This window comes from Netta rufina, assembly GCF_964035555.1.
Source record: "Netta rufina genome assembly, chromosome: 17".
In the NCBI taxonomy this organism is placed as follows: Eukaryota; Metazoa; Chordata; class Aves; order Anseriformes; family Anatidae; genus Netta; species Netta rufina.
Genome location: NC_140141.1, coordinates 11,778,131 through 11,802,513, shown reverse-complemented (window position 1 = coordinate 11,802,513; position 24,383 = coordinate 11,778,131). Strand labels below are relative to the sequence as shown.

At 61.9% G+C, this 24,383-nt stretch overlaps 3 protein-coding genes across 3 annotated transcripts; 2 read left to right on the top strand and 1 right to left on the bottom strand.

Moving 5' to 3' along the window:
* Positions 1-1,443: 1,443 nt before the first annotated feature.
* INPP5J (inositol polyphosphate-5-phosphatase J) lies at positions 1,444-9,133 on the top strand (the record flags this gene model as incomplete). The annotated part of the gene is made up of 12 exons (XM_084297449.1): positions 1,444-2,264; positions 3,275-3,385; positions 4,799-4,907; positions 5,598-5,714; positions 5,783-5,958; positions 6,156-6,267; positions 6,692-6,801; positions 7,041-7,230; positions 7,480-7,617; positions 7,976-8,068; positions 8,284-8,388; positions 8,498-9,133. 12 exons carry the CDS (start codon positions 1,444-1,446, stop codon positions 9,131-9,133), a joined length of 2,718 nt encoding a protein of 905 aa, XP_084153575.1.
* Positions 9,134-10,210: 1,077 nt separating this feature from the next.
* On the bottom strand, positions 10,211-12,694 carry PLA2G3 (phospholipase A2 group III; the record flags this gene model as incomplete). Its single annotated transcript, XM_084297448.1, has 7 exons — positions 10,211-10,421; positions 10,667-10,801; positions 11,007-11,136; positions 11,234-11,700; positions 11,808-11,942; positions 12,026-12,158; positions 12,250-12,694. 7 exons carry the CDS (start codon positions 12,692-12,694, stop codon positions 10,211-10,213), a joined length of 1,656 nt encoding a protein of 551 aa, XP_084153574.1.
* Positions 12,695-18,466: 5,772 nt separating this feature from the next.
* Positions 18,467-22,822, top strand: P2RX2 (purinergic receptor P2X 2; the record flags this gene model as incomplete). The annotated part of the gene is made up of 11 exons (XM_084297447.1): positions 18,467-18,594; positions 18,943-19,078; positions 19,887-19,958; positions 20,263-20,338; positions 20,443-20,536; positions 20,736-20,816; positions 21,271-21,409; positions 21,928-22,058; positions 22,144-22,234; positions 22,581-22,646; positions 22,718-22,822. The coding sequence occupies 11 exons, from the start codon at positions 18,467-18,469 to the stop codon at positions 22,820-22,822; spliced, it is 1,119 nt and encodes a 372-aa protein (XP_084153573.1).
* Positions 22,823-24,383: the final 1,561 nt, after the last annotated feature.

Genomic DNA, 24,383 nt, shown 5'->3' with positions numbered 1-24,383 from the left:
ACGCACTGCGGGGAGGGCAACAAGGCAGAGCTGTGGTCATGGGATGGAGCCCAGTGGGAGTCCTGCACCCAGCGGAGTCCCCCAGGGGTCGGTACTGGGACCAGTGCTGTTTAATGTATTTGTCAGTGACGCGGGTGAGGGGATGGAGTGTGCCGCCTGCAAGCTTGCTGCTGACACAAAGCTGGGAGGAGTCGAGCTGCCGTCCAGCAGGAACTCAACAGGCTGGAGAGCTGGGCGGGGAGAAATTACTGAAATATAACGAGGGCAAGTGCAGAGTCCTGCATCTGGGCAAGAACAACCCCAGACACCAGCGTGAGTTGGGGACGGCCCTGCTGGGGAGCAGCGAAGGGGAGAGGGAGCTGGGGGTCCTGGTGGACAGCAGGATGGCCATGAGCCAGCACCGTGCCCTTGTGAGCAAGAAGGCTGATGGCACCCTGGGGTGTAGCAGAAGGGCTGTGGTTAGCAGGTCGAGAGAGGTTCTCCTCCTCCTCTGCACTGCCCTGGTGACAACATCTAGAGTATTGCATCCAGCTGCGGGCCCCTCAGTTCAAGGACAGGAACTGCTTGAGAGAGTCCAGCGCAGAGCCACGAGGGTGATTAAGGGAGTGGAGCATCTCCCTTATGAGGAGAAGCTGAGGGAGCTTGGAGAAGAGGAGGCTGAGGGGTGACCTTATCAACGTTTATAAATGTGTAAAGGGTGAGTGTCAGGAGGAAGAAGCCAGGCTCTTCTCAGTGACAAGCAATGATAAGACGAGGGGCAATGGGTGCAAGCTGGAACATAGGAGGTTCTGCTTAAATATGAGATGAAACTTCTTTATGGTGAGGGTGACAGAACACAGGAACAGGCTGCACAGGGGGGTTGTGGAGCCTCCTTCTCTGCTTTCAAAACCCACCTGGATATGTTCCTGTGTGACCTGACCTTGGTGTTCCAGCCCCGGCAGGGTGATTGGACTAGATGATGTCTCAAGGTCCTTTCCAATCCCTAATATTCTGTGATGCTGCGCTTCTGCGTGACCGTGCACACACACTGATAACGCGCACACAAACACCGCGCACACAGCAGACGCAGGGCAGGCTGTGCACACACACACACAGACACACACACACACAACGCGCGTGTGTGCAGCCGTGCGCGCGCCCCCCCCGCACCTCCCGCACGGCGCCGCGTGCACGCGCAGCCGCACGTAGCGCACCCGGCCGCACGCGCTGCGCGCACCGGGGGGGGCGCCGCTCCCGGCCCCGGGGGAATTGGGGAGGGGAGGGGGGTGGGGGGGGCACCGGGACGCGGGGCGGGGGCGGCGCTGACATCGCGGGGAGCGCCGCCAGGTGAGAGCAGCGGCGGCGGCGGCGGCGGCGGCCGGGGGGGTGGCGGGGAGGGGGCGCGGAGCCCGGCGGCGGCCGGTGCCGGTGCCGGTGCCGGAGGGCGCCGTGGCTCTGCCGCAGATGGAGCCGGCCCGGCGGGGCAGCGCGGAGCTGGGCTCGGCCGCCCTGGGTCCGCGGCCCGTCTCCCCGCGGAGCCCCGCGCCCTCCGCCGCCGCCGCCGCCGCTTCCCCCGCGCTGCTCGTCCCCGACAGCACGGCCCCGCCGGCTTCGGGCCCCGGCGGCCGCGGCTCCGGTGCGCGGAGATGCTCCCGGCCCGACGCCGCCTTGGAGGCTCTCTCCTGCGGGTCGCCGCGCTCGCAGCCCGAGGGGGCTCAGCACGGCTGCGGGCGGCCCGAGGAGAGGGTCCCTGGCCGGGCCGCCCAGCCCCTATCGCTGGACGTCGGTAGGGCCCCGGCGGATGGGGCCGGGGTCCCGCAGATGTTCCCGCTGCCGACCTTGCTGTCCCCGGTGGAGCGCCGGCCGCTGTCCCCAGGCTCGGGCATCCCCCTGGCCCGTGTCCCTGCGTTGTCGCCGGTGAAGCCGAGCCAGTCGCCGAGCTGGTCGTCCTTCCCAGAACTCAGCCCCGTGGACCGAGCTGCCCCCGGGAAGGCGCTGTCTGCGGAGCGGAGAGAGGCGCTGCCCAAAGCGGAGTCCAGCGACCACATCTCGGCCTGGGCGGGCTCGTCCCCCAGAGCCCTCGGTCTGCCCAAGGCCGTCTCCAGCGAGTTCATCGCCGCAGGACACGTCGGCCTGTCCAGGCCCGGGGCCCTCGCCAAGGCAGAACCGGATGAGTTCACCCTGTTCGGGAGGTCTGGGCCATCTCTTGGCCTGCCGAGTGCCAGCAACTCCTCCGATGCTCTCCTGGACTGTGTGGGAAGGGCGACAGCGGACGGCTCGTTCCGGTGAGCGCCTGGTGCTGTGCTGCTGCCCGCGGTGCGTGGGGGAGAGGGGGAGCCCCATGTCTCGGGGCAGGGATGTCCCCATTGTAAAGTGGCAACCGAGGCCTCTCTGTGGGTTGGAGTCGCCTCAGTCTTCCTGCTGTGGATGGTGTTCAGCTGGAAAAGGTTTTGGTTGAGGGTCTGTGGGCACATAGGGTCCTGTGCGCATGCTGAAGGTGGGAGACATACCCAGTGCCTGCTGCTTGTGCAGGCAGCAGCTTGGGGGAAGGAGGTGGGGTGGCGTTCCCAGGTGGAATTAGAGGAACAGGCTCTGGAGCAGGTGCTGCTTGCCCCCCCGCCGCGATCCCTGAGCTCTCAAAATGGTGCAGCGCTTCCCTGCCTCGCTGTTGAAATGTGCCTCTTGTGACTGAGGCTTGTCCTAGTGCTGCTGAGAGAGCCTGCGGGCTGCTGCTGTGTGCTGCGTAATGGTGTTAATGTGCTGTGACTGATGGTGGCTTTGCACTCGTGAAGGACACAGCTGCTGGGCTTGCAGCACTCCTGTCGCAAGCGGTGCCCGGGCTGTTCAGGCTGGCTGTGCTCTGGGGCAGGACCCGCTGGGTGGAGATCCAGGTCCCTTTCCCCGGGAACCCAAGAGGAAAGCGGTGCACGGGAAGAGGAGGGGAAGCAGTTTCCTGGGGGTATCCTGTCTCGCAGGCTCCCTGCTGTGCCAGCCTGGCTGTGGCAGTCAGCACTGAGATGAAAATGAGGGCTGTTTGTGCTGGCTGATGGAATTACACCGGGGCTTGGGTTACAGCGGGGCTGCCACACTGGGCAGACCCCAGAGAAATTTGGAGGCTGTAATTTGTCTGCCACAAACGGGGGTTAAAGGACACAGTGTGTGTGCCCCGGCTGAGCCTCTGCTGCAACTGCTTCTGCTCCAGGCAGGTTCCTTGGGGGGAGCCAGGGGCTGAACGCTGTGGGAAATGGGCTTTTGAGCCCAAATGTTAAGCCTGTTCTTTCTCGTTCCTCCCAAGCATCACTGTGGTCACCTGGAACGTGGGCACAGCCATGCCCCCGAACGATGTGACATCGCTGCTGCATCTCAACACGGGCGAGACAAACGATGTAGACATGATCGCCATCGGGTGAGTGAGCCAAGTGCAGGGCCCCTGCTCCCAGCCTGGGTCCTGTTTGGGGAATTCCCCATACCCCGGGGGGCTCAGGATGGAAGAGCTGCAGCTCCAGCCTGCCCTGGAGCTTAGGGAGCCGGGAGGGATGGACATCGCAAGTGTGTGGTGTCATGAAGGGTGAAGGAAGATTGGCTTCTAATAAAATGGGAGTACTAAGAAGAGCTGAAACCCTCAAGTCCTGGATAGCCTTGAACCCTTGAGCAGTCCATAGCCAGCTAGGCCGTGCAGAGCCTGGCCTTGGGAGGTGCCGTTCTTGCTGCCAAACCCTGGCAGCCCCTTGGTCAGGTTTGTAGAGGCATTTAACTTGCCTGCCGGAGTCCACTGGGAGCATTTTCCTCATTTCGGCTTTTGTCCGTGGGTATGCGGGCCTCGAGGGCACAGATCTGCTGTTTTCTCACAGCTGGATTGGCTCTGTGCCTCTGGCAACGCTTAACTGCTGGCAAGGCAGCTCCACGGCAGTGTGGTAAGGCTTTATTGGCGTGGCCAGCAATGCGAGCTCTGCCATAGTCAAAGGGAAAACCAGACCCTTGGGGATCGCTCTGGAGCACGCAGATCCTTGCCAAGGCCGGGGATGTGCTGCTTTTTTTTTTCCAGCCTCTGCCTTGGCAAGCTCCCTGTGCGTGTGAGGTGGAAGAGCTCTGCCTCCAGCAGCTTCACAGGTGTTCCTGCCTGCGTGGATGTGGGCAGGGGGGGCACGTGTGGTGCGAGGGGCTTGCTGGAAATGTCTTGGCCAGGGCAGGGTGCGCTGTACCGGGGAGCCCCTTTGCCTCTAGGGTGTCTGTGCCTGGCTGCCCCCCTTCCTCCAAACCGTGTCTTCATGCCTGGGGCACTTGATATTTTTGGGCAAGGCGTTTCCCAGTCCTGCTGCTCTCTGGGGACGCTCTCTTTCCTTCTGCTCGCTAATTGCTGAGTGGGTAGGAGCGCTGTTAACCTTCTGTTGCTGCTGCTCTGAGCTGGGAGGCTAGGCTGTGTCTGAATGCTCTGTGCTGAAGGAATGGTGTGATGGGGCTTCTCTGTAGACATCGGTGCAGCTGGCGTGCCCTGCAAGCTCTTCTTGCACCTAAAGATAGGCTTTAGACTGCTGCCTAGCTGTGTGAAGTTAAACTGCTCCTGATTAAAGGGCTAAGGGCCCTATGCCACTTGTGTACCACGCAGCCCAGCGTTGCTGGAGCAGGCGTACAGGCAGGTTGTGCTCTAAATCACTCCCCTGAAGTGTCCTTCCGACCCCGACCCCACTCCCCAGCGCTGTCCTTAGGCACCTCTCCCAAGGAGCATTCCCTAGATGGGATGCAGGCACCTTCCTGGTGCGGCTGAGCGACCTACCTGGGGTTGGGCAGGCTCTGCAGAGGTCCCCGTCTTTCTTCCCAGGCTGCAGGAGGTGAACTGCAAGATAAACAAGCGCCTGAAGGATGCCCTGTTCACAGATCAGTGGAGCGAGCTATTCATGGATGTCCTGAGCCCCTTCCACTTTGTGCTGGTAAGGCAAACCCCCAAGGGGCTGGGTTCTCTTGCCCTGGGGGAGGCAGGTTGGGCCATGCACAGGGAGAGCCATGCACAGAGAGGATTTGCAGTGGGAGAACTGGCCAGAGGGGTGCACTGCAGCCCTCTGAGCAATGTGTGGAAGGTGAGGGTGAGCGGGGCACCCCACCAGCATGCTGCCCAGCTTTTGCCACCACCTCCTTGCTTTCTGGCTGCCTTTGACTTCCCCTGTGGCATGCTGGGGACACACCTTGCTGCCTGCTGCGTTACACTGGGGCGAGGAGGTGAATGGGAACAATTCTGGCAGCAGCCTGCAAATCCTAGGGCAGGCTCATTCCTTTCTGATTCCTGCTCAGGCTCATCCTGAGGTAGAATTTTCCCGTGGTTTCACTCTTGATATAGGACCTGACCACTGCTTTCAACTTCTTAGGTTTCATTAGCTGTAAAACACTCCTATATTTTTCAGGAGCAGATCCCAGGGCACTAGCACAGAGTACATAAGACCTAGCATCTCTTGGCTTCTCAGTCAGTATTTAGGAGGGTGTGCGTGGATCTCTGAACCAAAATGTGCTGTTGAGCCCCTGGAAAGGAGGCACATATATATCGTGGCTGCCCCTGGTCTGCAGGTAGAGGAGGCTGTGCCTGCCTCCGGGCTGCAGCCACCATCCTGCTGCAATTCCCATTCCAGGTCAGCACAGTGCGGATGCAAGGCGTGATCCTACTCGTGTTTGCCAAGTATTACCACCTCCCCTTCCTGCAGGACATCCAGACGGACTGCACCCGCACGGGGCTGGGCGGCTACTGGGTGAGTGCGGCGGTGAGGGTGGTGGCGGTGGTGCCTTGCTGAGGGCTCACGGCAGCTTTTTGGTGCAGGGCAACAAGGGTGGGGTGAGCGTCCGTCTCTCCATCTTCGGCCACATGGTCTGCTTCCTCAACTGCCACCTGCCAGCGCACCTGGAGAAGGCGGAGCAGCGCAAGGAGGACTTTGCCACCATCCTGCACATGCAGCAGTTTGAGGGACGTGCAGCCAGTGGCATCTTGGACCATGAGTGCGTACCCCGCTGCTTTTCTTGGAGCCCAAGCCAAGGCGGTATTGCGTCTGTATGCTAGCCGGGCGTGGAGATTGGGTCTTGCATGTGGAGAGCTGGAAAATTGTCCCTTGGTGCAGTGAGAGCCAGCGCAGTGGCTTTGCTGTCTGCTTCTGGTGGCCTTGGCCCTGGTAGCCCACTGCCCTCCCACCCCACAGCCTCGTCTTCTGGTTTGGGGACCTCAACTTTCGCATAGAGAGCCTCGACATCCGCTTCGTCAAGTACGCCATCGACAGCAACATGCTGAACCAGCTCTGGGAGAAGGACCAGGTGAGAGGGCCGGGTGTGCTGCCGGGCTGCGAGTGCTCCTTGGCACTCACCAGAGCTGCCCGTGTGGCTGTGGGACTGCACATCCTCCTGCAGACACAGGGCACAAAGGGCCCTGTTTCTCCTTGCTGTGTGGGGAACGGTGGGCATCGTAGTCTCAGGATATTTTTCACTGGAGCTGCACACACATCGGTGTTTTCTTTACTGGAGCATTAGGAAGAAATAGGGGTGTTGAGCCTGCAGACTTGCTGCACAGCACGGATGAACCCTGCGTGATGCTCAGCAGGGTGCCTGGGGGTGGCTGCGTGCTGTTATCCCGTAGGGTGTGGGGGTTATTGGGTTATAGGGTTTGGGCTGGGTTATCGGAGCCATGTGTAGGTCTGGTTGGGGGTCCTGGTGTGCTCCCCGCCTGCTCTCTTCCCCTCAGCTGAACATTGCCAAAAGCACTTGGCCTGTCCTGACCGGCTTCCAGGAGGGACCCCTCAACTTCCCACCCACCTTCAAGTTTGATGTGGGCACCAACAAATATGACAGCAGGTAGGACAGCGGGGCTGGGAGCAGGAGGCATGGCTGAGGGGTGAGGGGTAGCATCAGGCTGGGGACACAGCTCTTGTGCTGGTGCCAGTGCAGGTCTGTCCCTGCAGCTGCACAGAGCTGTGTGCCACGATGAGCTGCGTCCCCTGCCCCCACGTGCTGTAGTGCCAGGGGGAGGCAGTTTGGGGTGGAGCCCGCTGCCCCCCTGCCAGGCAAGAGATGCCCCCCTCTGTGCCCTGCAGTGCCAAGAAGCGAAAACCAGCCTGGACTGACCGCATCCTCTGGAAGATCAAATCTCCCAGCGTCGGGCTCGGTGCAGGTGGATGCCAGCCCAGCCGGGGCATCCTGTCGGTGAGCCAGCTCTGCTACTGCAGCCACATGGAATACACGGTCAGCGACCACAAGCCGGTAGCTGCTATCTTTGCAGTGCAGGTGAGCGCCTGCTGAGGCCACTGGACACGGGAGGCCCTGGATGCCCAATTCTTGCGTGCAGCACGGGGTGGGGTGTGGATTTCTCGCCTTATTTTTGCAAGGCAGCTTCAGTCCTGTGGCTGGGGACGGGGTGGTTGCTGCTCTTGCTATGTGCTGGAGGGTCCGGTGCTAGACGGGTGCCCTGGGCAGCAGGGGCAGCTTTCTGGCATATGGCCACTCGCCCTTGCCCACCACATGCGTGTTTGTCAGTTTGCTTCCAAGGCAGACAAGCCTCCAGTGGAGATTTACGTGGCTGATGAGTGGAATAGGCCTGAGCAAGCAATTGTCAAGTACAAGGTGGCTGCTGGCTTCCACCGGAGCTCCTGGGACTGGATAGGCCTCTACCGGGTAGGGGCTTGTGGCTGGAGAGGGTGGGGGGCACTTCACAGCACCAGTGGGTCCCCATCAGCTTGGCCTTAGCCTGTCCTCTCTGCTCTCCTGCTCTGGGGGGGCTCTGTGGATACCAGCAGGCTTTGACCCTGCTGCAGGAGACATGGATCCAGAGGTTTCATCCTCCTCCTCCTGCTCTGTGGGTTCCACATGGCCCAAAGCTGTTACTGGGGCCATGGCACTGGGCTGAGTGTGTGCACGTGCAAGGCAGCTGTCGGTGCCCTTGTGCAAGGAGAGCAAATGCCAGGCAAGGGCTGAGGGTGCTGAGTTTGGCAGATGTCCCCCAGCTCACCCCTGTTCTCCCGTGCACACGCAGGTTGGTTTTCGGCATCCTAAAGACTACGTGTCCTACGTCTGGGCCAGGAGCGATGATGGAGAGCGCTTCATCGAGAAGCAGCTGTGTGCACAGGTGAGCGTCTCCAGGAGCCAAGGCCAGCCCTGCAAGATGCTGGGTGTGTGTGCCCTACGGCAAGGCACCAGCCCCCACATCAGTGGCTTCCCCTATTGCATGGAAGGCCCTTTTGCCCCACTGTGTGGGCATCAGGGCTCTCAGCTGGGTCTGGAGGTGGTGGGGGACACCCCCGTGCCCAGCCCCGGTGCCCATCAGCTTTCCTTGGCCTTCAGGTGCTGTTCTCAGAGGAGGCGCTGCCCAAGGGGAAAGGCGAGTACATCCTCGGGTACTACAGCAACACCTCCAGCAGCATCGCAGGTGTGACGGAGCCCTTCCAGGTGAGCAGGGATGAGGGGTGAGGGTGGTGGTGGGGTGTGCGTGTGCTTGGCTGAACAGGGCGTGCTGCTGCGGCGTGCCACAGCCAGCAGCCCTGACGCAAGGCTGCAGATCTCCATGCCCAGGTCAGAGGAGGGCAGCAGCCCCACAGACAGCTCGGGCAGCAGCTCGGAAGAGGAGGATGACAGCACCCTCGTCCTGCTGGCCCCCAAATCCCGCAGCCCCAGCCCAGGCAAGATGAAACGGCACCGGAGCCGAAGCCCTAGCCTGGCCAAGTTCCAGGGCCTCATCCTGCGGCCATCAAGCCGGGACAGGGGCACCAGTCGCAGCCCCTCACCCCAGAGCCGTCGAGGCCTCCCTGGGGACATCCCCACCATCCACCTGCCCCAGGAGGAGCCAGGGCACCGCGGAGCCAAAGCCAAGGAAGCGGGGCAGGCGGCTGAAAGCCAGGAGGGCAGCTTGGGCTCCTTTTACCAGACTGTGCGGGAGCAGCGCGCCTCCCGCTGCATCTCTGCCGACAACGCCCTGGCCAGGGCCGACCCCAGGAACCTGGGCCTGCTGCCTGCACTGCGCCTGGAGATGATCGACCAGGCTTTGGGCAAACAGAGGGAGAACGCAGACCAGGGCCCTCCCTGCCGGAGGGTGAGCCCTACAAGCCCCCCAGGAGCCCCCTACGGCACCTCTGCGAAGGAGGGGAGCAGCCCCTGGGAGCGAGACAGCAGCCATAGATGTGCCACGGGCCACTAATGCAGCAACCCCTTTCCCCGTAGCGCGCTTGCTGTGTGCTTTCCTTTGCCACTTCCCTGCTGAGACGTCCCTCTCCCTTATTTATTGCGGTGACTGACCTCTGCCCTCCTGCTGCCTGCCTGCCCCTGCTCCCCGCAGCCTGGAGCCGCTGCCCTCCCGGGGCTGCGAGGGGGGCAGAGGGGAGGGGAAGGCTGGTCCAGGATGGGGTTGGCAGGGGAGTATTGGCCAAGGGAAGCCCCTTTGAGGTTCAAAGGTGCAAGTGTTGGGCTGTCAGGCAGGAGAGCAGGCCTGAGGAGGGGCAGGGACAAGCGCTGGAGGCGGTTCTGACTCCTGCAGCGAGGCCTAGCCCCAGGGCGCAGTGCTGCCGTGGGTACCCCAGAGAGCGGAGCGTGCTTCTTTCCTGCCACTACCACTGTGCCTCAGGCTTGGACGTAGCGTGAGCAACACAATAAAACCATCCTGCCTGCCCCAGATGCTCTGTGCTTACTGCAGCGTAGGAACAGCCCCAGAAAACAGGGGCCGCAGCAGGCACGGCCCTGGCCCAGCACCACACACCATGCAGAGACCACCCTTTATTTGTCTCATGCCGCACACAGGGACTGACCCTCCCCAGCTCTGTGCCTGGCTGTTGCCCTTCACCTCCAGAGCCCAGACCGCCCTGCCCCAGCAGTCTGGGGAGGGGGCCAGGCTCACCCCAGATCCCTCAGGCCCCTCTCCTCCCCCCCAGCCCCTGCCTGAGGCTCATATGCCCAGAGCATTCTCCCTGCCCCTTGGCACAAAAGGGAAGGGTGATGGTGGCTTCCCCCTTACCCAAGGGCTCCCCTTCCTTTCCCCTCGCTTTGATGCTCACAGCTGGTGCCACAGCTCCTCAGGAGAGGGGTAGCTGAGCCTTCCTAGCCCCTCTGCTTGACCTCCTTCCAGCTGTGCCCCCCCCGCCCCAATTCCACGTAGTCATGCCAGCAGCCATGCTTGGTGCCATCCTTTCTCTCAAGGACCAGACATTAAGCAGCTCCACTCAGTGCCCGCTGCACAGCATGTCTTCCTTCCCACGCGAGGCATGCCCACGCTGCTCAGGCGTCACGGGGGTGCTGCACGATGCTGTGCACACAGCTTCTGCTCCAAAGCCAGGTGCCGGCACTGCTTGTAGAGGGTGCTGCCACTGCCCCGTGTCTTCCAGTCTTGATGCTTGACCTTCTTGGAGGTTATGCGAGGAGCACCCCAGTGCTTCAGGATGTTGCTGAGATGCCGTGCAGGTGCTACTAGCACAGCCCGGGTGGCTGAGGTACAGCTGCTGGAGGAGCAGGATAGGGAGTGACAAAGCAGCTCTGGAGGCTGTAGCACTTGACAGCCTCTGCCTTCCACCCCACTCCTGCCCCTGGCACAGAAAAATGGGACAAATGCTTATGATGACCGCCTCGTATCAAACAGCCAAGCCTGCATGACAGCACCCAGCCCCGGGGCATCCATCCCACCTTCCCAGCAGGTTAGGAATCCCCAAGCACACCGCATTTTCCCTTGCCCCTCTGTGCTTACTTGTGCTGTGGCTCCTTGCCCAGGCTGCAATTGGCGAGTGGCTCCAACACAAAGCAAGCTGCAGCAACGTGGTCAGCCAAGACTGCTGCCTGCACCTCATGGAAACCCTTCGCCCTGCGCAGGGACCGCGCCAGTCTATGGGCACAGATAGGTGGCAGTCAGCAGCTGCTGGCTGGAGTGGGCATCGCACTGGGTCCCACCTCTTTCAACCCCAAACCACCTGTTTGTGCCCCATGATGGCAGAGGGAAGCTCTGCCATCCTCCTGGGGCACGTCCCAGTCCCAGATAGTGCTCGCTCAAGGGGCCAGGGCTTGGCACACACATGAGCTAGGACACAGACCTGCGGGTGCAGTTGCAGTGGAAGAGCGTCCGGTTGTCTGCGTTATGCAGCTGGTACTTCATCTCATGGGGTGCAATCTGGTGCTCACACTTATCCAGCCGCTTGTAGCACCTGCACATCTTCCCCGGGCCTGAGGAGAGCGAACACAGCCAGAGTGACCAAACCAAACCCGCTCAGTCCCCAGGAAAGCCCCACTCCTACACGCACTGCCCCAAGCCCCCACTCACTCTGCTGCCTGTGTCCATCCCCGGGAAGTGCAGGGACAGCCTCACAGGGCTCTGTAACCAGGCTGGATGTGATGCTGCTGTCTTCATGGCGAGCCTTAAGGGTGGGCTGCGGCGAGGCCCCTGGCCCCTGCTGTCCTCCAGCGAGCTCCTGTCCTGACGTGGCCACCGCTGTTGGCAGGCCTGGCTCCAGCTCACCCCAAGGTGCTGCGTGCCCAGCAGTGGGCTCAGCCTCATCCCTGGCAGATGCAGGGGACGAGGCACCCATGTCCCGCAGCTGCTGGGTTGTCACAGGCCTCTGTGCACGGCGGAGCCCAGGACCGCGTCCCAGCCCCTGCCGCGGGCGCTTCCGACGTGCTCCCGAGGGCTTCCTTCCCCGGTTGCTGTCGCTGCCGTCCGCAGGCAGCCCGTGGCCATACTGCTTCTGCTGCACCATCCTGGCCAGGGGCACCACGCCGTAGCGTTCACACCTTAGAGAAAGGTGAGGGGGGGGACACCGGGCAGCGTCAGGCCCCCGCCGGCACAGCCCCGGGGGTCGCGGAGAGAGGGGGGAGCGGGGACACGCGGGGACACTCACCCGCCCCACCAGTGCCACTGCACGCACTCCTCACTGTCCTCCAGCACGAAGCACGGCACCTCCAGCAGGTTGAAGAAGGTGACGCCGATGATGTTGGAGATGGTGTCGTTGAGGGCCAGCAGGCACCGCCGGAACCTACGGGCGGGCAGGGGGTGAGCGGCGCGGCCCCGACAGCCCCGACGGGGTCCCCGCGCGACCCCGGAGAGGCCCCGGCGCACCTGGCGTCGCAGTCGCAGTGGGACACGGTGTGCAGGCGGTAGTTGCGGATGCCGTAGTTGAACTGCAGCGCCGTGATCTGCGCCTCGCACTGGTCGTGCTCGCGGCAGCACCGGTCGGGACCGCGGAAGACACCTGCGGGCGGCGGCACCGCTCAGCGCCCGGCGGCCACCGCCCGATCCCGATCCCGACCCCAACCCCGACGGGGCCGTCCCCGTTCCCGTACCCAGCTCGGTGGCGTTCCCGGCGGAGTCCCCGGCTCCGCACCACAGCGTGCCGGGCACCGTCCAACCCCTCCGGCGGCGGCGGCGGCGCTCGCCCCGCGGCTCGGGGTCGGTGCAGGCGGCTCGGCGCCTCCAGAGCGCGCCCAGCTCCCTGCGCAGCGCGGCCCCGGGGGCGCCGGGGGGGCGGCGAGCGCAGGCGGCGCGGAAAGCGCGCACCAGGCGGGGGTCGCGGCGCGCCCAGCAAGCGAGGAGGCGCCCGTGCCCGGCCCAGGAGCTCTCCACCAGCGCGGGGGGCCCCGGTCCGAGGCTGAGGAAGGCGACGTAGCGAGCGCCACCCGCACCCGTGCCCGGCGCCGCCGCCACCCGCTGTGCGCACACCGCGCCGCCGGGCCAGGCTCGCGCACTCGCCAGCACCGCCGCGCACGCCAGCGCCGTGCGCGCCCACATCCCGCGGGCCGAGCGCGCGCGCCCCGCGCCGCCCGCTTTAAAGCCCACGGGCGGCGGTGGGGAGGAGGTTGGCCCGCACCGCCCCGTCCCGCCCCGGGGGAGAGGCCGGGGGAGCCGCCGGTGCCCCTTCCCCTGTCCCTTCTCCTGCCCCTTGCCCTTGCCCTTGCCCTTCCCCTGCCCCTCGGGCCAGCCCCGGGCACTTGGCCCCGTCCCCGTCCCCTCCCCGCAGGTGTCTGTGCGCACCGACGGGGTGTCCCCCCCCTCCCCAGCCTGCTGTCCGTGTTATCGTTATCCCGGTCCCGGCAGCCTGTCCAGCCGTGTGGGTTGTTCCAGGCCTTGCAGCATCCTTGTGCTCACTCCAGTGATTCCCCCCCCTCCGCCTGTCGCGGGGAGCCCAGCCGGGATGCAGCCCCCCGGGTGCTGGCTGTGCTCTGCCCGGGTGATGGCCTTGGCCATGAGGACACCTCCCCGGCTGCAGCTCAGCCACTGCCTGCCGGCATCCTGAGGTCCTTCCCGGCAGAGCAGTGCTCCAGCCAACGTGCTTCCCACCCAGGGCAACGAGGCTGGTGAGGGGTCTGGAGAACAAGGCTTACGAGGAGAGGCTGAGGGAGCTGGGGGTGTTCAGCCTGGGGAAGAGGAGGCTCAGGAGTGACCTTATTGCTCTCTACAGGTACCTTAAGGGAGGCTGTAGTGAGGTGGGGGTTGGTCTGTTCTCCCACGTGCCTGGTGACAGGACGAGGGGGAATGGGCTAAAGTTGTACCAGGGGAGGTTTAGGTTGGATATTAGGAAGAACTTCTTTACCGAAAGGGTTGTGAGGTATTGGAATGGGCTGCCCAGGGAAGTGGTGGAGTCACCATCCCTGGAGGTCTTTAAAAGACGTTTAGATGTAGAGCTCGGTGATATGGTTTAGTGGAGAACTGGTTAGTGGGAGGTCAGAGGTTGGATGGGGTGATCTGGGAGGTCTCTTCCAACCTAGACAATTCTGTGATTCTGTGAAAGGGCTTGGCAGCAGAGCTGTGGCTTATCGCATCAGGATTTCCCTAACAGCGTGCACAGAGGCCAATGCCACAGGCGAGTGCAGAGTCCGCTCTGCAGCTGTGACATGGCTGCCTCGCGCCGCCCTTGACATCGCCTGAGGTGTCGCAAAGGTCTCCCAGCTGCCATGTCACCTGGCAGAGTCACCTCCGTGGTCCTGTGGGGCTACCACAGCTCCCGAAGGAAAACACACTGTGTTTTTCTTAGGGAGAAACTGGCACAGAAAGGGGCTCTGGCAAAGACTCAGCCTCCCCTGGTATCATCCCCCAGCTGCACACCTGGCCCCACAGAGCCCTCCTGCTGCAGCTCGGCTGTGCCACACCGTGCCTGACCCCCTGCACCCCATAAACCCACTCTGCCCCACACCCAGGCTGTGCTCACAGCCCCGTGGTGCCTGGCAGGAGAGCCCCACGCTGGCAGCATGCAGCAGCAGCCTTGGTCGTGGCATACGAGCCCGTCAGGGACTCCGCCGAGCCATGCCTCAGTTTGGGTTTGTCTGGAAGATAACAGGGGATAAGAAGGACGCACAGCGCTCTGGCCTTCACCCCCTGTCCCCAGCCAGCGGGGCTGCGGGGTTGGCTCCATGTGGAGTAACCGAGCTGCCTGAGCAGGCGATCGAGGCCCCGCTGGTGCTGGGCTGAGGCTGGGGCTGGGGTGCGGGCTGAGCCCTGGCCACCCGCCTCATCTGGCAGCACCACCCGCACCCAGCTCTGCTGACGTGGCCCAAGGCTGCAGCCAAGGCTGGCACGGAGCCGAGACACCTGAGTGCTCGCCCTGCCTGTGCTGACAGCCCTGCTGTCAGTGGCCAGTCCTGGGATGGAGTGCAGGAACAGGCTGGGGGGTGATTTGTCCCCCCCTGCTAGCATGCTGGGTTCTGTTTTGGGGCTCCCCGTTGCAAGAAAGGCATTGCCACGCTGGAGCTGGGCCAGTGGAGACCCCCGAGGTGGTTGTAATGGGAGCAGAGTGTGAGGGCATGCCGGGGGAGTGGGACCTTATCTTCCCCACCCTCAGGTTGCAGTGGGGCTCAGTCGTTCTCTAAGGGCATCGTGAGCATCAGGGAGATGCCTCCCGTGGGATGATGTCCTGGATACCCGGGCTGCACAGGTGGCCGGGTGCCCACAGCCACCAGACCCGGGGCCTCGGCTCTGTCCTGGAGCCAGTGCATCCCCTGGCTGCCCCTGTGTCCGGCCTTGCCCTTTGCCCTGGCGAGCCAGCAGAGCTGGCCTGAGAGCGTGCATGCTGTGCATGCTGCCTGCCATGCTCTCCCTGTCCCTGCAGGAGAGGGACAGTGGCTGTGGTCATGGTTCGTTCTCCTCACTCTGGGGCTGGGGCTGTTCTGCTCGGAGCAGATCTTTTGTGTCCCCGTCTTGTGCCCCCTGTGCTCCGGGGCTTGCTCTCTTTGTTTCTTCTGCGCGTTTGCATGCTCAGCCACCTCCTCTCTCCTGCCCCGCCAGCTCCTCAGGGTGCCCTTGAAATCCCACATGTGGAAGGGCAGGAATGAGCCCTTGGCAGCCCAGAGCACATGAAGAGCAGACTCTGAAGGAAAGCGACATTCCTCTTGGATACATAACCTTTCTAATATAGTTTTATGGGAGAAAGAATTAAAAAGGGGAAATTAGCTCCTCTCCAAAACTTTCCAAACTCTCCGTGCAGAAGCTGGGCTGGGTCCATCAGCTATTTTCAGTGCAATTCTTGGCTGGGGGATGGTGTGGCTTTGAATTAGGCTCCCCAGTCATCTGCAGGTCCTGTGGCTCAGGGGCACCTGGGGACAGTGACACCTTCTGTCTGTCCCGCAGACCCTCAGCCCCTGGCACAGGGCCACGCTGAGCACAGACCTCCTCCAGGCTTTCCCCGAGGTTCTGGTGCTGCCCTGTAACTCCCTTCCCACACCGCAGCCTGTTCTCAGGAACCTTGCTTGGGACAGGGATGAGGCGAGCTCCACCCCAGCAAGGCTCGGTGCTGAGCTTCTCGAGCAGCTCCCAGCCACGGTCCCTGATAAACTGCTGTGCCTGAGAGGAAATAGGGAAAGCCCCAAGGAGTGGGGAAAAGGAAGAAGGAAAACTCCCTAAAAACCTCCCCAAGACCCCTGGGTTCCCTGTAAGAGGTCAGATACTGATGCTGGGAGGAAGTTCCCTTTATCTTCTGCTTTCCCTTAACCCCTAGGCAAATCTCAGTGCCTGGGAGGTGCCTGGTTTTACCACCCTAGTGAGTACCTTCCTTTAATTTATGGGAATACTTAGCAGGAATCAGACTTGCAAGGAGGAGCCAGTGCCTTCCTGACATGTATCACCCCACTTCCAGGTGAAGGTGGAGTGAGGTTGAGTCAGCAGGGCTTGGGTGAACAACAGCGTGAGAAACTGTGGCTCAGAAACAGGGTCTGGCTTGTCAGCATGGGTCAAAACTCAGCAGAAATTATTTGGGGCTGACAAGCCTGAGAGCAGAAAACACCGTGAGGCTGGGGCATTTCTGCATCTCTGGAAAACAGATACTCCTTACTTGCCATGTGAAGGATGAAGTACACGCCGGTATTTTCATCCCTCTGGAAGGTGCAAAAACATCTGGAGAGATAAAAAAAAATTCCCACGTGCTTAGGGTTTGCTTAATGTTATGTGTGTTGTCTCTGACTTACACAACGGTTGCTGATGTGGATTTTTGGGAGCTTCCAGCAGGAAGTGCTGTATCGCACCAGGTGAATCATTAATCGGCAGGGTAAGGCTGGCAGGTTGCAGCGCGCATGTCTGCATCGCTCCCAGCTTGGGCAGAGTCCAGGCCGTGCAGACAGCTCTGTGCAGATCACAGCAGCACCGTGGCTCCTTTTGGTGCCAGGGCTGTGGCACGGCCACCCTGGACCACAGTTGTCTGTGTCCCATCTGCGTTGTTCTACAGCTCGGCAGCAGGATAGGAGTGCAGAAGAAGCCTAAAAGCTCGAGGTTTCCTCCTTGAACCCTGCACAGCTACTGATAAAGCCAGTTCCCACGGTTTTGGCTATGGGAGAAGGCAAATTCAATCAGCCTTGAGATTTCTCCTTCCTGGCCTGCAGGAGGTTAGCCTGCTGTACCCAAGCCCAGGGTTTTTCCTGCCTCTGTCTGATGGAGGTGGCTGCTGCAGTTCCCTCGCTGAATTCTCCTTGACTGCTAATTGGGTCTGGAGATCGGTGGTGACCCCCTCAGCCTGGACTCACCCCTCTCTGGCACCCAGCCCTGCAGGATGCTTGACCCACAGTGCTCATGCAGACAGGGAGAAGAGCGGTCAGGCAATCTAGGAACAGGATTCAACAAAAAGAGAGGACAGGCTGCACCTGGCAATCCTCTGCCATCAGCCAACGCCAAGCTGGTGGCTCAGCCCCACCACAGAGACAAAAGAAAAGGCATTGCAGATATTTACCAGTGGCAGGATCAGGCTGGCAGAGTCCAAGGGTGTTAAAGGGTGTCAAAGGTAACATAAGGGCAGCAACACAGAGCAGTAAGTCTTGTCGTGAGCCCTGGGGCCCAGGGATGAGGTGACTGTGTTGACACAAGGGGTTGAACAAAGGGGATTGGGCTTAGGAGCCATCTGAAGGTGGTGTTCCATGGCCTTCATCAGGGTGGTGACTCTGCTAAGGTGTCATGAGGGTGAACCTGGCCTAGGAAAGCACTGTGTTAATTAGCAAATCCATCCAAACTGCTATTGAAGGAAGAAAGGATCCTGAAGAAAGAATAAATGCAGGTCGGATGATGACTTGTTTATATCTCAGATAGTCACAGCACCTCCAAGAGCCTTTCCAAGCAAGCAGTGCTGTGTACAAGGTAGAAGCCCCCCCAGATTACACAATAAATCAAAGTCCCTGAGCGTCTGCTGCAACTTTGGCACAGGAAAGGGAGCCAGAGGGACCAGGGACAGAGCTGGTGTCTTGGTCCTGCCACAGCAGCAGAACGTAGGGTAGATGGGGCTCTCCTCCCACTGATATTGGTGGAAGAGATGAAGACTTGATGGCCTTCAGAGAGCAGGAAAATCCATTCTCAGCATGGGAGACCGCCTCAAATCTCCCTGTCCAGAGCCAGCAGCTGTGTCCATAAGAAACAGGAGGTGGGGTTGTTCAAGGAGGTAACGTTGTCATTGCCTTCTCCCAGTGCTTTGGAGCACCCACTGGTCTCATGCACAGCCTGGGAAGGGTTTTATTTTTTTGTTTGCTTTTTTGTTTTGTTTTGTTTTTCCCCACATCTGCCAAGTCTGCTCTTTGTGCCATCCTCAGAAGGTCCTGAGATAGCTTCAGGGCAAGGGAGGAAAGGGGTCCAGCAGTTCGGGTGTCCCTTGGTGGGTGTGACAGTCCCCTCCCCTGGGGCCGGCAGATCTTGCTCACCAGCTCACAGGTTTTTTCTCTGGGCCCCTTGCCAGGCTCCTCTGGGTCATTTTGGGTGAGCGACACCCTGCCTCTCCCAAAACTGCAAAACGGGCACCCGCTTCCACCCCCTTCCCGACCGCAACCTGACGCTCCGCTGCTGCCTTCACCAGCACGAACCATCCTGCGGGGAGCGACAACCGCTGCAGGGGTGGGGGTCCCTACTACCGAGCCCCCCCGAGCAGACTTATCCGGGCCCGCAGGGGGTCGCTGCCGTGCCGAGCCGAGCCGTGCCGAGCCGTGCGGTGCCGAGCGGTGCTGAGCCGTGCGGTGCCGACCCGTGCGGTGCCGAGCCGGGCGGTGCCGTGCCGAGCCGTGCCGAGCCGTGCCAAGCTGTGCCGAGCCGATCTCAGCGTCCATGGGCGTGCAGGGCTGCCTGCGGGCGGTGAGCAGCTACTCCAGCCCGCAGGTGGTGGTGGTGCGGAACGGGCACCTTGGCACCGCGTACCGGGCGCTGCAGCTCCTGGTCCTGCTCTACTTCACCGGGTGAGTGTGGGCCGGGACCCTCTGCTCCGCCGGTACTGACAGCGCTGATGCCTGTGCCCTTTCCTCTGCCCTTTCCTCTGCTTTCCCTTCCCTGTGGGCACATCTCAGACCCCTCTGCCTTGCTCTTGGGGCCAAGCTCCTGGCTGGGATCCCCCCATGGGTTGTCCAAGGGGTGGTGCAGGCAGGCTCTGAACCCCTCGTGCCCTGTGCTGCGCAGTGAGGTGTGTGGGTGCTGAGCACACCCACTGCACTCCTCGGGCCCACAGCTCTCAGCATGCTCTCAGGGTCCTGGGGCCAAGGAGGAGGGCACTGTTGGAAGCTCCTTTTCCCATCCTTCCTTCCCCGCAGGTATGTGTTCATCATTCAGAAAGGCTACCAGGAGAGGGAAACGGGCCCAGAGAGCTCCGTCATCACCAAGGTCAAGGGTGTGACACAGTCACCAAGCAAGGTCTGGGATGTTGGGGAGTACGTGTCCCCTCCTGAGGTGAGGCTCTGACCCCCCATTCTGGCCCTCTTATCCCCATCCTCTTCCCTTCGTTGCTCTGGGGTGGCTGCAAGGAGCTGTGCCTGCGCAGCACCTTGCAGTGGGGGAGCATCTCTCTGGGGAAGGCTCTTCCCAGTGTTTTCAGTGGGTGCCATGAGCCAGGGAATGTGTTCAATCATGCTGAGGGGTTTTGGAAATTGCTTGGTTGAGCTGTGGAAAAGCCTGGTTTGGCACTGGGCACTGCTGGTCTGGACAACGCTTGAGCCACTCACCCTGTGTCACCTGGCTGGGATGGAAGAGTTGTCCCATTGCCACTCTCTGTGTTCCTTCTGCGGGCACAGGTCTGTCCCAGAGCTGAGGACACAGATCTGTGCATGCGTGAGCACCCACAGCATGGCAATAGTGAGACCACAAGCTAGCCCACTTTGTCCAGTGCGAGGACCATGAGAGGTGTAAGTAAGGTCGAGTGAACCCGTCAGAGCTGGGGGGCAGTCAGGGAGGGCTGGTGGCAGGGCCTGATGCTGTGGTTTTTACTGCTCCAACTGCTTTTGTCAGTGTTTTGCAGTTTCTGAGGGGTGGAGGGTGGCTCAAGCCCATCAGTTGCAGGTCCCAGCAGGACTCCCTGGCACAGTGCCTCCAGTGTCACACTGTGTGGATGCAGTGTGAGCCCACGTGCCCCTACCCAGTGTGTTCTCTGTGTGCACACGTGTGTGTGTGACCGTGTGTGTGTAAATACACTTGTACCTCTCCACGTGTTCACGGCTGTGCTGTCCTGTGACTGGTATCCCACCTTCTGGCTGCTTTGCAGGGTGGGAGCACCTTCAGCATCCTCACGCGGGTGGACGTCAGCCCTGCCCAGGCCATGGAGACCTGTCCTGAGGTGAGGACAGGGGCAGGGGACTGGGGAGGAGCAGTCATGGGGCCAGGGGAGAGCAGCAGGAGCTGCCCATGGGGACCCCAGGACAGAGCTGGTCAGGACATGCAGGTGGCTGTAGTGCTGGTCCCCACAGCTCTCCTCTGCCGCTGCCCTTCCCAGCAGGAATCCTGTGGCTTTCCCTGGCCTGGGGGCAGCACAGAGGCTGTGACACCACGGGGGGAGGTGAAAAGAGACTGAGTAGCACTTGTCAGGGGAGGGGGAGCACCAGTGAGCACAGCTCCCAACAAAACTCCCCGTCCTGCTGCAGGGCCGAGCGGTCGCCAACGCCACGTGCAGCTCTGACCAGGACTGCGTCCCCAGGGACATGGACACGTCTGGCCATGGTGAGTCAGGAGGGATGTGTGGGCAGAGCAGCCTGCCCAGCCACCCTGCTGCCGGCAGGACCCTGCCTGCTGGGATTTGCAGCGCCAGGCACCCGTCCCCGCAGGGCAGAGGACGGGGCGCTGCGTGCCCCAGGCTGGTGGCACCGGGAAGAGCTGCGAGGTCCTGGCTTGGTGCCCGGTGGATGGAGGCAGCATCAGGTACCGGTGCTGGGGTTGGGCCCTGGTGGGGAATGACAGGCTGCCAGAAGGTCAGAGCAGGCTCTGGGGTGCTGGCATCTCCCACGTCCTGCAGGATGCAAGGGGATGCTCCCGGTGTGGCCTCCTTGGTGCTGCTCCAGGGGCTTGGGGCAGGGTGGGGATGCCTGTGGGCAGCTGTGCTCACTCCTCTTCCTCGCAGTGAGTCCCTGGCGGAGATGGCATCACAATTCACTGTCCTCATCAAGAACAACATCCACTTCCCCCGCTTTGGCTTCTCCAAGTGAGTATCTGTGGGTGTGGGGGATGCAGCCTGGGTGCCCTGCTGCTGGCCTCAGCTGGCCCTGCTGTGCCTGCCTCGCTGGTGGCTGGGTGTGCAGCGTTATGGGGACAGGGTGGACACCCTCACACCGTACACATACGCACATGGGGAGCACAGGCAGGGCGAGGCCAGCTCCCATCACTGCTCCCTTCCTGAAAATGGGCAGCGGGGACACTTCTCCTGGGAACTGTGCAGTGGGGAGGGGGAGATGCAACGCGAGGAGTGCAGAAGTGTGGGGTCAGCACAAGGTGGGTCTAAGGGATGGAGATGCAGAGGGGTGGCCCTGGTGTCCTTAGCTGGAGAGATGCTGCTTCTTCTCAGGGGATTCCCATTCCCAGCTCATTGAGTGATGGGGTCCCATTCGGACCCAGTGTGTCCCCTCTCACACACAGGTCTCTGGCTTGGTCTCCCCCAGGGGCAACATCCAGGCAGCTGAGAGCGGCTACCTGAAGAGCTGCATGTTCAACACCACCTCTGCCCTTTACTGCCCCATCTTCAAGCTGGGCTTCCTCGTGGAGCAGGCAGGCGAGGACTTCGCGGAGCTGGCTGAGAAGGTGTTGTGTGCTGGGTGGCTGCAGGGCCCAGGGTCTCACGGGGTCTTGCCAGCGGGGCACAGGGCACTCATTTCCTGGGGACCTGCTTGGGTGTTCTGTGTGTCACCACTCACTCCCTGATGCTGCAGTGATGTGGAGGTGGCCAGGAGTAATGTCCTTGACCCCACTGCCTCAGAGCCTCAGGACTCAGCACTTCTAGCACCTCTAGACCTAGCCTAGGTTGTGTTCCTCCTAGAACAGGGTGGCACTTGAAGGCTTCAGGCTACAGCCCTGCTACCTCCTCTTCCCTCATGGGAGCAGATAAATGTGGCCCAGGGGAGGAACCTGGTGCTGCTCCACCCTCCTTCCAGGATCTGCAGCCCTCATCCAGCCCCAGCATCCCCCCAGTCCTGTGGGTTTTGCCACTCCAGCTCTAGAGTTGCCCCCCAGTGCCCAGCCCGCTCAGCTGGGAAGCTCTCTGGGGATGCCGTGCCCACAGCATGCTGGCCATGTGCAAGGTCTGCTGGTCCCTGCTGCAGGGTGGGGTGATCGGGGTGATCATTACCTGGAACTGCAACCTGGACCTGCCTGACACCGAGTGCAACCCCCACTACTCCTTCCGCCGCCTCGACCCCAAAGGGGTTTCGGCTTCCCCAGGCTACAACTACAGGTGATGGCCCTGTCCCCACGGTGGCCCTGCAGCCTTCTCTGGCCCTGCCTTGCCCTCACTGATGTGTCCGTCGTCTCCCAAGCAGGTTTGCCAAGTACTACAGCTGGAATGGGACTCGCTCGCGGGTGTTGATCAAGGCCTATGGGATCCGTGTGGATGTGATTGTGCATGGCCAGGTGAGACGGTTCGGGGGGGCGTGATGTGTTTGTCTCTGTGTGTCTCTGGGAGTGGGGGCATGCATGTGTGCCACCTCTGCTTTGTGCTGCTGTGGCTGTTCTAGCAAAGCAACTCTGCCTGCTGCTGCAGGAGGATGGGGATCCCAGATGCCCCAAATGGAAGCCCTGGACTCTGTCTTGGCTTGGTGGAAGGGGCAGCTGCAGTGCCTGTCTGCATGTGATGTCCTGCAAGTGCAAGCCTGGTGGCACCACGCAGGCATTAGGGCTGGGGAGGGTGGAATCAGCTCAGCCCAGTCCTGCTATGGGGGCACTGGTGGGGGCAGCTGACCCTATCCCTCTCTGTCAGGCAGGAAAGTTCAGCCTGATCCCCACCATCATCACCCTAGCCACGGCGCTCACCTCGGTGGGACTGGTGAGTATGGGTGCTGGGGGGGTTCCACCTAGCCACCCGTGCCGGCCCTGACCTCCCCGCCTGCCTTGCAGGGCTCCTTCGTCTGCGACTGGATCCTGCTGTGCTGCATGGACAAGGAGCAGCGGTACAGCAGCAGGAAATTTGAGCAGGTAGCACCTGGCTGCGGGTATAATTGAGGATTTTCCTCTGCAGGGGTCCCGTCCCTGGGGTACCCCATCGGCAGAGCAGCCCATGATGCATTCCCGACCACCCGCCCCTCCTCTGGTCCCACCGCAGGTAGGATAACCCGTGCTCAGCTCAACACCATCCAGCCCCCCACCCTCAGCTCTCAGCGACCTGCTTGCCTGTGTGGAGCTGCACCCACGGATGGGTGGCACGTGCCCTACAGCCCCTGTGAGCCACGAGCCCGCCGGCATGTGACGGTTGTGACCACCAGCAGGACCCAGCAGTGCTGCTGCAGCTCGGAGTCACACCCGGGGCTGCTCACTGCAGGCAAATCCTGCCTGGGGGGGCTCCCAGGGCTAAGCACAGCTTAATCTGGGGTGTCCAGGGCGGCTCCAGCTGCTGCCCTTCCCAGCCCCTTTCTGCGGGCACTCTCAGACCCATCCTAGCCCCTATTTCCCTCTTGGCAAGGCCTGCGTGTGCTCTGAGCCCCACAAAGCTGCTGCTGCTGCACCCGGGAGGGGGGGAGCCTTGCCCTGGGGTAGCAGCCCAATAAAACACCGCTGCTCAGCATCCGTGCCTGGGGCTCCATGCGGCGGTGGGCCCTGGGGAGATGTTGGTGTCACAGTTCGGTGCGGGAAGAGGCAGGGACAGGGTTGTCGTCCCCCCCCCCAGGCCCTGGAGCACAAACCCCAAGTGCTGCTGGCCTGAGCCCAAAGACAATCTGCAGCAGGCGCCTGGCGGTAACCAGCTGGGGCATTTCTGAGCATAATTCTGATGTTTTTCTGCTCTCATATTACAGCACATCCTCCCCCAGCAGCTTAGCTGGGCTCAGGAGGGTCGGGGGGGGGGAAGGAAGGGCTGCAGTGGGCAGAGTCCCAGGGCTGAGGGACTCAAGGTCGCTTTGCTTGGCTGGGTGCCCTGCTCTGAGGGGGAGCTGGCCTTGTGCACACCCCCAGCAGTGCTGCTGCAAGAGGGCACCTGCAATTCCACCTTGCCCTTGTCAGAAGCAGGACGAGGCCCCCCTGGGACAGCAGCAGCACAGAGGCTGAGCCCAGGCACTGCCTGGCCTTGGCTGCAGCCATCCGGGACTCAGTTACCAGAAGCAGAGGCTGAGCCAGACAGTAACTTGATTGCACAGGGCAGCAATCACATTAGGGAGGGGTGAGTGTGCTGCCCCTCGAGGCCAGCTCATCTTCACTGCTTCTAGCACCAAAAGGAAGAGAGAGGGGGCACAGCTCTCCCCTTGCAGCCGGGGATGTGCTGCCAGGCTGGGGCAGGCAGGGTTCAAAGGGGGACAGATCCTTGCAAGGAGACATCCCCAGCTCCCACCGCACAGGAACCAGACAAATAAAACTATTTATTTATACAAATTCCACATTAAAAAGAGGTACAGCCTTGCCTACAGCACCTAGAGCATGGGCAAATGGTCCCCATGGAGCACAGCTCCTGCCCCGTGTGCTGGGCTGGTGCAGGACAGCCTGGCCCCTCTCTGTGCCTGCTGCTTTTGCCCTCCAGCACAGCAGGAGGGGCACGCAGTTCCCCGGGGCTGGCGTAGTGCACAGCTGAACCCTA